Raw genomic sequence first — 13,014 nt, 5'->3', positions numbered from 1 at the left:
TCAACCTTTGTTTTATTTTTTTTCAAATTTTTTGACAGGTTTAATGAAAATACCATTAAAAAGTTAATGGATGATGTGGAATTTCATCGTTGAATATTTTTAATGAGATGTAATTTATTAGTTCAGTAACTTAACAAGATAATAACATGAGAAAAATAATAAAATAATTAATTACAAAATAACTCTTAATTTAAAGAAAATAAACTTAATTATCTAAAATAAGTTTCAAAATGAATGCATTTGTTTGTTTATAGAGAGGTTTGAAAAGATAATTAATAAATCAAATTGAAAATACTGAATGTATGCATTCATTTTGAAACCCTTTTTAGATAATTACGTTTATTTTCTTTAAATTAAGAGTTATTTTTAACTTCATGAATTATTTATTTATATTTTATTATTTTTCACATGTAATTATTTTATTAGGTTATCTAAGTAATAAATTATATTTCATTAAAATATTCCACGTATGAAATTCCAAATCAACCCATTAACTTTTTAATGGTACTTTTATCAAATCTATTAAAAAAGTAATTTGAAAAAATAATAAATGTTGATGACCAAAAATGCTCTTAATACAATTAGGGCCATTTTGACAAAATATGTAAACATTATTGATCAAATTTGTCATTAAGCCTAGTTTTTTAGCTATCTAATTATAAAAATTACAAAACGGTCACTCAATTATTTGCAACTTTCTTTTTTCGTCACCCAACTATGAAAAAGTTACAAAATAGTCACTCAAATTGAATATAAAATGATCCGATTCAAAGTAATTTTCCAATTAAATTAAACTACAATAATTAAACATAAAATGACTTAGATTTATGAAATAATCCGACTTAAAAAAATTTGACTTTTAAATTTAAAAATAATGTAAACATAAAATAATCAAACTCAAAAATGATTAAACCTGGAAATTAATTTCACGATTAACCAGCGAAACTGAAATAATTTAAAAATAGAGCATCAGTCCCGGAGGCAGACTATTCCTAAAAGTCATAGGTAGTTTTCAAATGAAAAAACTCCAGCCATTGCAATGCCAACAGCCAAACAATTAATAGAAGCAGACCAAAATTAAAAAGAAGAAAAAACATTGCACCGCATCCACCACAAACAACCTCATATAAACATCATTAAAGTTGTGTATTTGCTACATTTATAATTTCTTTTATTCTACAAATAGTATTAAAATATCGATATGTGGTTTTTTCTAATTTTTTACTTTATTTTAATATTTTTTATCTTAATTTTAGAGTGATTTTCATGTTTATGCATGATTCATGCATGATGTCAACTTTTTAAGACCAATACATGTACATCTGGGAGGAAAGGTCTAATTAGAGACTTGGAAGTTGAGTTTGACTTTACCACACTAAAAGAAAACTCATAATAGCTAAGCGACTAATTATGGACAATTTGACCCTATAATGCTGAAACACCTAAATTTAAACACTTTATTTTTCTTTTTCCAGTGCTATTCTAAGCTAATTCTAGTTTTGGCCTTCATTTCTCATCCAGGGAAAGACTTCCAATTTGAGATTCTTTGGAAGACTTATCCTTCAACAAAACTGTAAAGACTAGTTATATTATTTTATTCAATATATGTTTTTTTTTTCCATTTTCTAAATTCTTAAAGTTTAATACTATAATTAAAGCAGAAATATAAAATTAAACTATTACAATGCTGATGGAAACACAGCGTGAAATTAAATAAGGTAAAGGAATAATGATTTTTTTGGCCCTTTAACTTTAGTCCTCAATTTATTTTTATCTTTTTAGCTGTTAAATTTGTAATTTTTGTCAAATCACTTCAATATAAATGGAAAAGTTAATATTTTTATCTGATGTGGCATACATGTGTATTTTCATGGGGATAACACATCATCATTTAACTAATTTTAAAAAATTAAAATATTAAAATTTTTATATTATTTATACTTTTAAATAATTTTAATGATTTTTATTTTAAAATGACTTTTATAATTTTTTTGAATTTTTAAAATTTGAAAGATTAATTAAATGCTAACGTGTCAACCCCGTAGAGATACATGTGTATGCCACATCAACAAAGTTAAAAAAATTAACTTTTCCACCCATTTTGGGGTGATTTGACAAAAAAAACACAAATTTAAGGGCAAAAAAATAAACGGAGGACTAAAATGACTTTTGTCTTTTTTAAGATTAGAGGGTCAAATAAGCCATTATGCCTAAATCTAAACTAAAACTGACTAACTAAGCTAAAACCCACACATAGAAATTGAACATGATGGAACTCGAAAATTCAAACATAATTACACATAGTGGGTTTCGAACTTGGATACTTCAAATACAAAGTCTCCCATTTACCAATTGTGTCAATACCTCATTGACCCACATCGAAAAATAAAATACCTCAAAATGCAAATCCTACCTCATGATATTGGGAGTCTTAGGCTCCAAATGAGCTTTTTCAAACCAAACACCATAGACAAACCTATGCTTACCATGAGGACTACTAGCCTAAAACAACTCACCCCTAACAACTCAGTAACATCATTGCTTCCCCACGACATCAAGATTCTCATGTATAGGGAAATAAGCCCTAATAGGGTCAACCTAAGGGTAAGAAGGGAAAAGTAAGCCCTTATGCTAAGCTCAACAAATATACTTTGCTCAATACCTCGCGTGAGCAAATATTAAGTAAGGTGATGGAACAACATCCTAGTGTTATAGGTTGCGCATGGGAGCCCGCATCCATGGCACAATTGGGTGATCCATCATGTTCAAGGAAGGTTATTTGGCCCAACCAAATTAGCCTGTTGCTTGGAGAGATTGAAGGCTCATTTACAAAGTAAGACCAAGTCAAAGATATGCAATTTTAAAGATAATTTGTAATCTTAGATATATGATTTGTAGATAGCTTTTAATCCTAGCTATTAATGTACTTTAATCTGTACCGTTGATTTTGGGAGGCTTAACTATAAATAAAGGCCTCTCTGCCAAATTGTAAATAATTTATTGAGCAATAGAATTTCTGAGAGCATTTTCTCAAAACTCTCTGTTGTGTTTTTAGCTTTTTTGTTGCTTTATTCTTATATTTCAAATTTGTTCATCTTTTTTCTTCGTTGGTGCCTTCGAAGAATTCTGTTTAATCTTCAATTGTTGGGAGTTAGGATGACTTATGTGTTTTTAGAGGAAGAAAACCCCTAAGGCCATACGAATTGTGAGGTGAAAATCTAAGTCCGTGACAGTTGGTATCTGAGCTAAGGTTTCAAAGGCACCATTGAAAGATGTCGAAAGAAGTTGTCGAATATGTTGAGCCAATGGAGACTCGTGAGAGGGCTAGAAAAGCTAGCCGATCAAGGGACATGCTATCAGCTTTGAAATATTGGGTAGTGACTCTCGAGGAGTCTATGGGGGATGCTAAAGAGAGGTTCGATGAAGTCGAGTAGGGACTCACTGATGGGCTGCAATCTATGAAGGAGCAAATTAGCGACTATGTGTTAGAGTCTCTCGGTTCCATTGAGAACAAGCTGACCGATAGGGATGATACCCTAGAGGCTATGATGACAATCTCAAAAAAGGAGATTGCGGAGTTTAAGGGTGAACTCATAATCTATAAGGCTGCTTTGGGAAATGGAGGGTTGCTACTATGTATTTCACTGATGTTGCTTTGTTATGGTGGCGTTATCGGTCCACATCGTGAGATGTGGTGGGACCAAAATTGGGACTTGGGAGGAGTTCCAGAGTTTAAAGCACAACTTTATCCGGAGTATGCCAATGGTGAAGCTTAGGCAAAGTTGCACTGACTTACGTAACAAGGCACAATGAAACAATATGTGCGGGAATTTAGTGAACTCATGCTTTAAATCTGGATATGGGCAAGAAAGAAGCATTCTTTTCCTTTATGGATGGATTGAAGCTATGGGCAAAGTAAGAGTTGTAACGCCGAGGAGTTCAAGAGCTTACCAAAGCCATGTCTATAGCAAAATCTTTTGTCGAGCTGGGTCCGAGGAAAAACAAACCTGAGTCTTACAAGCCTAAATTCAAACTAAGGGGTAATGGTGGGGAGACAAAGACAAGTTCGCTAAGGATGGCAATAGTAAGGCTCAAAGACAGTGGGATAAGAAGAAGAAAGGGCCTTTACCTTGTTTCCTTTGTGATGGTCCGCATATGATCAAGAATTGTCCGAAAGAGGTCGCTCTTTCTGCCATAAAAGCAAATGACGAGGAAGATGAGGCGGCCAAAAATCTCAATTTGATACTAGGAGGTATTGAATACAAGACGAGTTATGGGCTAATATTTTTAGACATCACTGTGGCGGGCAGAAGATTGAACACACTTGTTGACTATTTGTGATCTTGGGCTCAAAATAGAGAAAGAATCAAGTTGGATTAAGATCGTCAATTTGAAAAGTGTTGAGTTAGAGGCATGGCCAAAGGAGTTAAGATCTAACTTGACAAATAGACTGGTAAGATAACATTAAGGTAATACCACTCGATGACTTTGACTTTGTGGTTGGATTAAGCTTTCTTGATCGGATTAATGCTAGTATTTTTTCTTCTGGCAATTATATGGTGATATCGAACCCAAACCATCAATTTATGGTACAAATGAAAAGGAAATAAGGTATGAAAGGAAAAAACATTATCGACGATCCAATTTGCCAAAGGAGTCCGTAGAGATGAAACCTCCTACATAGCCACATTGAAGGTCGAGAAAGACTTTAAGCCCGTTAGTGAGATTCTAAAAAAAAGTGAGCCAATTATTATGGTCTTTCAGAGATGTGATGCTTGCCAAGTTGCCCAAAGAATTACCACCAAAGAAGGAGGTGGATCACATAATTTAGTTAGTGCCTAACTCGGAGTCGTCGGTGAGGGCCCTATATCGTATGTCCCCGCTTGAATTAGAAGAACTGCGGAAATAGTTAAATGAGCTCTTAGATGCAGGATTTATTAGACCATCTGAATATCCGTTCGGTGTGCCAGTGTTGTTCCAAAAGAAGCGCAATGGGACATTGAGGATGTGCATTGATTATCAGGCCTTAAACAAAATCACTATAAAGAACAGGTACTAAATTCCTTTTATTGTAGATTTGTCTGATCAACTTGGTAGTGCGAGATGGTTCACTAAGTTAGACTTAAGATCAGGGTACCATCAAGTTCAAATAGCTGAAGAGGACGAGCCAAAGACAGTTTGTGTGACACGTTATGGTTTGTATGAGTTTCTTGTGATGCCTTTTGGGTTAACGAATACTCCAGCCACATTTTGCAGTATTGGGTTTGTTAATACCCAAAATTTAGGGCAAGGAATGTGGAACATTAGTAACCTCTACTATTGCAACCTTAGTGGATGAAGGGACATTGGTGCCACCATATTTACCACCATGAAAGAAGTAAGAACATTAGCAACCCTTGGTGTAACAACCCCAGTGGTATCTAGGTGAAACCTTATTATAAACTACACCATAATAGGTCTTTGCCCCCGTATCCCTCTAGTAGAAGAACTCTTACTTATCGAAGGGGAAGACATCATTTTTTTTCCTTTTACTTATAGTAAAAGGCACAGAAAAAGGCCCATTTCCTTTTGACAAAGTGATACGATCACGGTTTCCCATAAGTCAAGTCCAAGCCGAGATCCGATGGTGCTACCTCAAGGGCCGATCACAAGGGCTCGTGCAAAACAATTTAAAGAAGCCGTTATAGCTTTAGTTCAGCATGTGTGGGATGATGTCAATGCTAGACCTATCGAACCAGTTAGGGGCCATTTTGGAAATCCATGCCGAACTTTTCTACAAGTTTAGTTCACTCACTGAGCTCACCTTGATTCAAGTTAGCTCCCATGTAGCTCCACACCAGCTCATTAGCTCGGGACCACTCATTATCACTCACGAGTTTAAGCCCACTCGAGTTTAGCTCATGAATTAACCATCACTCGTGGAGTTCACTTTGAATTCATTTGACTACTATTGACTTTTTAATTAATAAGTTCAATAATTAGTTAATTAATAACCTACATATTAAATTTAGTTCACATTAGTTATATTAAGTATGTCTTAAAAGTGTTTATTGATGATAATTAAATTTGTCATAACCGAATTTAATGTTGATATTTGTGTTCACATTAGTTTAAATTAATTCTGTTCACATTTCTTGTAGAAACGCAATGGACATATGGAGATTAAAAGCAAGCATGAATTTTGAAGGTGCATGGACAGTTGGGGGACTTCAATCTCTTGGGTGCATGTTCGGCCAAGTGCATGTATGACCATATTCAATGTCTTTAAGGTTCATGAATGTTTTCATTCATGTATGGTGTGCTATCTCTTCATTCTCCAAGGTGACCATTCGGCCAAAGGACACTCACACATGCATGAAGATAGCTTGGCCAATTAGCTTCCCCATGACTCTCCTTAATTCGTTCACACCTATGTTCACATGGCAAGACTATTCGGTTCACCTTGTTCACACTAGAAGACTCTTCAACATTCAGTTTCACACATATGATGACCCTTGGAGTGTCCACAATTAATTCATACTTTTTGGCCAAACATTGCTTCATTTAACAAGGTTGGCCGAACCTACAAGTGACCATTGGACATCATGCATTCACTTTGAGTTTTCTTAAGCATGAAGATTCATTCATTTCCTATTACCATAGCCGAATCTAGACATGCACATTAAAGGTCATTTTTCTAGAATTTTCTTTAATTAATATGTAAGCATGAAAGGCCAACCGACTACCTAGACTTAGGCTTATAAATACTTGTTCAATTTTCATGTAAAGGACTTTTTGAAACTTTTGTTAATGTTATGTTGCCGAAATTGTGAGGCATGCTTTTCTTATATTTCGTTCAAAGATTCGTTTGGCGTTCCTAGTGTTCTAGTTGTGTCAACCGTGTTCTTTGTTGTACCCGAACTTATCACTATTCATAGTGTGGTGTTTAACATACCGAGGTTCCTATCTTGTTAGATAGTGGGTCGAGGTTTTCCCTTACCAAACCTATAACCGAACTCAAAAGGCTTAATCAACGGGTCGATACCATTTCGGTATTGGTTCTTGAAAGTACCTTTAGTAGTTCAAACCCGTTCTCTTCTTTACCTAATCGAACCTAAACCGACCAATTTGTTCATATCCTTTTGTTCCTACCCTTTCATTCCTACCATTCCATTCGAACCCCTCTTTCTACTTTGACCATACCTTCAACTCAACTAAACCTAACGTAACTTCTCGTAGACGATCGGGCAATTTACATACGACTCGACTCTTCCCGAGACGATTCGTATCACAAAGCCTTCAAAATAACCTCATTCACATCTATGCTCATCAGTGATGAGGACCTTCCTGTCAGGTTCTCTTGTTGCAACAATGCTACAACACTAAAAGAAACAATTAAGTGGAAGAAAAATGAATCAACATAATGGTAGCTCCACTTAATTTCTTTACCTAGCTTGCTCGTTGTAGGAGGATTACCGTTAGAATGGGGCATTGACATCAATACCCACCCTAGCAACACGAAATATCATCCTTCTAGCTCCACTTGACTCAACCATCACTCCGCCTGCACCATCGGTAGAAAAGTTAACAACATCATCCAAAACCTCATCCGATTTGGTGTACACTAGAGATCTCTTATTGTATGGCGATATAATTTGAGGAACCCAACAGTCCAATAACTAAAACTTGGTGTGCACTTACCTTGGTAACAACAAACTCCATATCCTTACCAAATAGCTGCCCGGGATCTGCTTGGTTATAAAGACGGCCAAAAATTGAAGGTGTCACCATATTCACGTCTCTACCTTGTAATAAAAATGGGTGGACTGACGCCGGCGGTACAAACTACCAAATATTAAATTCGCCACCTTCACATCAATGGCATCGGTTGAGAAATATTAAATAAATAAAATATTTAAATAAACATCTAGTAAGTGTACACTAGTTTTCTTTCCCCTTTTTTTTTTTGAAAAAAAATTTATGGATCAACGTCATGCATGCGCTGGTTTCCTTTGCGAATGATTTTCCTTCTAGAAAGCCGACGTTTATTATGCAATTTTGGTTTAAAAAAATACAAACTTCTAGAAGTCACAAAAACCTGATTTGGGGTCTGCTAGTTGATGACTGGCAATTGATATATTTAATAATATATTAAGATTTGAGAAGCTGGATTTTGACATTAATATATTTTAAAACAAATATTATTTATTTCCGATTCAGTTTAATTAATAATTAAGTACAATTTTTTTTGGTAGAAATTAATAAGCAGAATTTTCGTTTCAAAGAATTACTTCATTAATATCCAATCTCATAGAAGGAAAAGAGAAAGTACTATGAGTTAATTACAGGATATAAATTTTAAAAGCTTTGTATTTAATGAATTATAGATGAAATAATTTATATATATATTAACATAAATAATATTTTAAATCACAAATATCAGCTTTATTTAAAATTTAAATACATCAAAATATAATTATATTAATAAATTTAATAATTTAATATTACGTATAAAAGTAAAGTAGTTTTAAGTAAACCAAAAATCTAATACGCGTTGCTATTCTTATTCACACATGATAACAGTTAAAGATGTGGGATTTTTTCCTTTAATAAAGGAAAAAAGTTTTACCCTCCGCTTTCTTATCGTGGATGTATAAATAGATTCATGGGCTTCTGAGAAACACTTCAAATATTGAAATCTCATTTTGCTCACCTCTATTTTTTGACGCGTCAAATGCAGAACGATAGCTCCGATTTGTCGTTTTCCCCTAGTTTTAACAGCTACTACTCCGATAAGAAACTCGGTGACATCGCCGCCACGGTTTGCCGAGAAAGCACCGGCGTTTCGGATGATGAAGAATTCGAGTTCTCTATTGAACTAGGGGAGAGTCCAGAAACGTCGTTGTTTCCAGTCTTCAATCGCCATCTCTTATCGAGCGGTGAGGAGGAGGGTAAAGATGATGAGGTGAAAGAGGCTGTTCGGATTCCGTTGAGGAATCTGTTCATCAGCGATGGAGATCTTCCATCGTCATCGTCGTCGTCGGAGGTGGACGAGCTTGAAGCACTGCCAACTGAAACGTATTGTGTTTGGAAACCGAAGCAATCACCAGCATCATCGCCGAACAGGTGTACGAAGAGCAAATCCACAGGATCATCATCTACGAAACGGTGGCGATTAATAAAGGATCTTCTTAAAAGAAGCAACAGCGACGGCAAAGTCTCGGCTTCATCGTCTTTGTTTTTGAATTTTGATCATAAGAGTACGATAGAGAAAAAGCATGAAGAAAAGGCAAATGAGAAAACAGCGACGGCGGCGGAGACGGTGAAGAAGAAAAGTGATGGTGAAGTAACGGCCACGAAGATGAAGAGAGTTGAGAAAGCGTCGGCGCACGAAATCTTTTACATGAGAAATAAGGCGTTAAAGGAAGGAGATAAACGGCGGTCGTATTTGCCGTACCGGAAGGACTTGGTTGGAATTTTTGCTAATGTTCACGGTTTAGGTAGAAATTTACCTCCTAAGTAAAAAAAAAAAAAAAAACTTTTTTTTATAAATTTGTAAAAGCAAAAAGTTATTGAAATATAATTATAAATAGCCAGGAAAATTAATCAACGTGTTTTATTATTATTATTATTTACTTTTTTGCATGAATTTTTATTAATTTTACTTTATTTTTAATCTAAGCTTAAAAATTATTTTTTATTATATAGTGTTGTTCTATGGTTTTCTTTTCTTAATTCGTGGAATGGACGGCAACCAATTTTGGTAGCCTTTATGGGCTTGTAATCAATTATAAAGTTGGACACCGTTTTCTATTTACTTTTAATACTCATGCCAATCATGTAATGTTTTTTATTCTTATCCATACTTATCATATATTAATCGAATAAAAATCCAATTATAAAATTATTAAAATATTTTTCTTATAAATTAAATTATATTTTTATATAATAAATCAGTATAAATGTAATCAAAATAAGAATTCAACCTAAAATAGTTACATCAAAAATATATTTACACATGACATGAATATAATATTTATTAACTAAATAATTAATTATTTCTAATGTTTAAATCGATAATATTTTAATTATTATACTTTAATACAATTTCTAATGCAAACATAATGAATAGTTAATTGATTAATACGTGAAATTAATACAACGTTGGGTATTTACTAAAAATTTAAGTGTTTAGTATGTTAAAAATGCAAGAAAACAAGCGGCGGAGAAACCAAAATAGCGAATATCATATTGGGAGGTACATCAACATTGTTTAAAAATATATATTGTCAACCAAGGTCATAACCAGTAGGGCAGACATGGCCTTGATTCTATTACCTGAACTGTTTAAATTTTATTTAATACCTTTTAAAAGTAAATAGTTCAATTTAATCCTTCTTAGTTTGTTTTAAATAATTTTGAATAATTTCAAAGATTAAAAATTTAATTTAAAACATTTTAATACAAAAATTTGGACTTTAAGTTGATCTCCATCTCATTACATAATTCAACCATATCTCAATTATATGGAAACACTGAGTGGCATTGTAGCTGAGTGAGACTGGGTAGCCTACTTTCCGTCCTAGCTCAGGTAGCCGCTGCTTCATCTTTTATGGGTTGAGTAATAGAGTGAATAATAAACAAAGAATTAAGAATACTAGAAACCGATATCTATGAGAACTTCAAATATTCTAAAATAGGTTTAATTTATTATAAATTAATGAAAGCTGTGGGAGTAGCCAATTCCATTCTTACACAAGATCACAATTTTATCTCATAAAAATAATGCTAATTTTTTAATCTAAACTCTGATTAAATCATTGTAAGATTCAAATTAAAAATAGTTTATAAAAATTATAAAAAATAGTTAAATTAAAAGAGATTTTTTAGATACTTACATATATCAGATTAAATAAATATCAAATATAAAATGCCCATCAATTATAGAAATATTTTTAATAAGCTTCACAAATATAATCAATATTTAGACAAACTAAAAAAATATTTCATAAATTAAACAAAAAAATCATCTCATATAAAACAATTCATGATTTAAAAATCCAAAATAAATAATAAATAAATTTAAATTATATTTTGGAATTCATTTTTTGTACCCGCCAGTGCATTATATATTGATTGGTACAAAAAAAAAAATCAATTAGTATGCAATAGTGGATACCAACCAAAATTTTCAACGAAGCAAAACCTAAAATTGATCATTCTAATCTACTACTAAAACAAAGGGTTTCAATCAAATAATATTGAGTACCTCAGCTAAAACATAACATATTTATCCTAATAAACAAGATTTTACCATATCAAACTTTGGTTTAAAAATAAAATATTGAAATTGAAAATAAAGGTGATAGAATAAATGTTTATTTAATTTAAAACATAAAACTTTGTTTTTAAAATTATACTAAACTATTTATAAAACTAAAAGATAGGTCATAACTAAAATGTGGACATTTAATGCTGTGAAAGGGATACTTTTATTAGTCGTTTTGCACACAACACCAGTAATGGATGGGTGGGTGGAAGAATATCCTAAAGAACTGCAATGGGTTGTTGGGTTGTTCATACATCCTTCCATTATATAAATATATGCGCCAAACTTTTTAATAGAAATATCCGGAATTGGTAAAGCCATGTTTTTCGTAATTTCATTTTGGAAATATTATTTTTTTCATATAAATATTTCTAACTTAGGTTCAAGTTTTATAAAATAAATTACATATATAAATTTGAGTTTTTCATAATTTGCTTCTAACTTGAAGATATTCAGTCAAAGAGATCTAGTATATGTTCAAATCATGGAAATTCATACAAGCTTTATTAAGGTTTATTGCATTCATACTAGCTTGTGTTGACAAAGTCCGCAAAAGCTTATACAATGAATATTTGTTTACCGTTTTGATATGCGAAACAGAGAGCTGAATTATTTTCATTGTAAGGAATATTCATGAGTTTTATTTTTATTTTGTAAACAAATTAATTTTATTAGTTTGGTCTAAGTTTTCACAAGGAAAAGATTTAGGGGAGGATTGAATCTAGATAATCGTATGGAATGAGGTTGTAATAAGTTGTGTGAGTTAAACTTAAATCATTTATTGTACTGTTTATTATTCTCCAAGTAAAGCCTCATAGACATAAGATTAGATTCAAACTATGTTTCTTGTTTTATATTTCCAATTTTTAGCTGTTTCCTTAGTTGCAGCACACATAACGACTAAGACTTGAAAGTTAACACGTTCAATTGATGCATCCATAGATGAGAAAGCATTAATAGTAGTGCTTTCTAGTTGTGGTTCACCATCTGCTGAAGTTAATGAAGTGTTGAAAATTTGTTTAATGAAAATGATAAGAGTTAGGATAATGAAAATTTAAAATTTCTTTCAAAATGACATTTGTCATGATATGTAAAGTAATAAATAAAATCAAATAAGTACTTGTACATTGAAGCTTATAAAGATAGTCCAAATCGCAAGGAACCTCTAGAAAGGTGCTTGGACTTTTTGATCAACCTAAGTTAAAGACTGATGTCATCAAGCTTTCAACTGAATGATCTTTTTCACTAAACTTGAATTACTAATTCTTAAAAAGTGCATTCTAACTTAAAATATAAACAAATGACAAACATCCAAAATTCCTAGAGAAAGTCCTTTGTGCAAACCCCTTGTACTCTCGAAGCTAAAAATCAATTTCTAGATTTAAATTGTAATTGATGGATGATTTCAATTTTAATTGCTCATAATCTAAAATCCAAACTCAAAAATAGAATTTATTTGAGTATAAGAAAAAAAATACTCAAATAAAATTCACTAAAATTTTTACTGATTTTTCCCTAATTGATGTATTTTTGAAATTCTTAATTACTTCAACTAGGGAGTTTAAATTTGAGCAAGAGTTTCCAAAGCACCAAATGATGGCACCCAAAGGGAGGATACTCCTTACGTGTCGCGACTCACATGCCCTAATAGGCTTATTGGGTCGGTCTAAATCTAATCCAATTTTTTGAGCTTACCTCTCTTAATT

At 32.5% G+C, this 13,014-nt stretch overlaps 1 protein-coding gene across 1 annotated transcript; it reads left to right on the top strand.

Moving 5' to 3' along the window:
- The first annotated feature begins 8,592 nt into the window (after positions 1–8,592).
- Positions 8,593–9,774, top strand: LOC108488484 (uncharacterized). Its single transcript, XM_017792758.2, has one exon. The coding sequence runs from the start codon at positions 8,714–8,716 to the stop codon at positions 9,500–9,502; it is 789 nt and encodes a 262-aa protein (XP_017648247.1). The 5' UTR covers positions 8,593–8,713; the 3' UTR covers positions 9,503–9,774.
- The last annotated feature ends 3,240 nt before the right edge of the window (positions 9,775–13,014 follow it).

This window comes from Gossypium arboreum, chromosome 10 (genome assembly GCF_025698485.1).
Source record: "Gossypium arboreum isolate Shixiya-1 chromosome 10, ASM2569848v2, whole genome shotgun sequence".
Classification (NCBI taxonomy): Eukaryota; Viridiplantae; Streptophyta; class Magnoliopsida; order Malvales; family Malvaceae; genus Gossypium; species Gossypium arboreum.
Note: the sequence above shows the minus strand (reverse complement) of the source record. Positions and strands in the feature narration are given on the sequence as shown.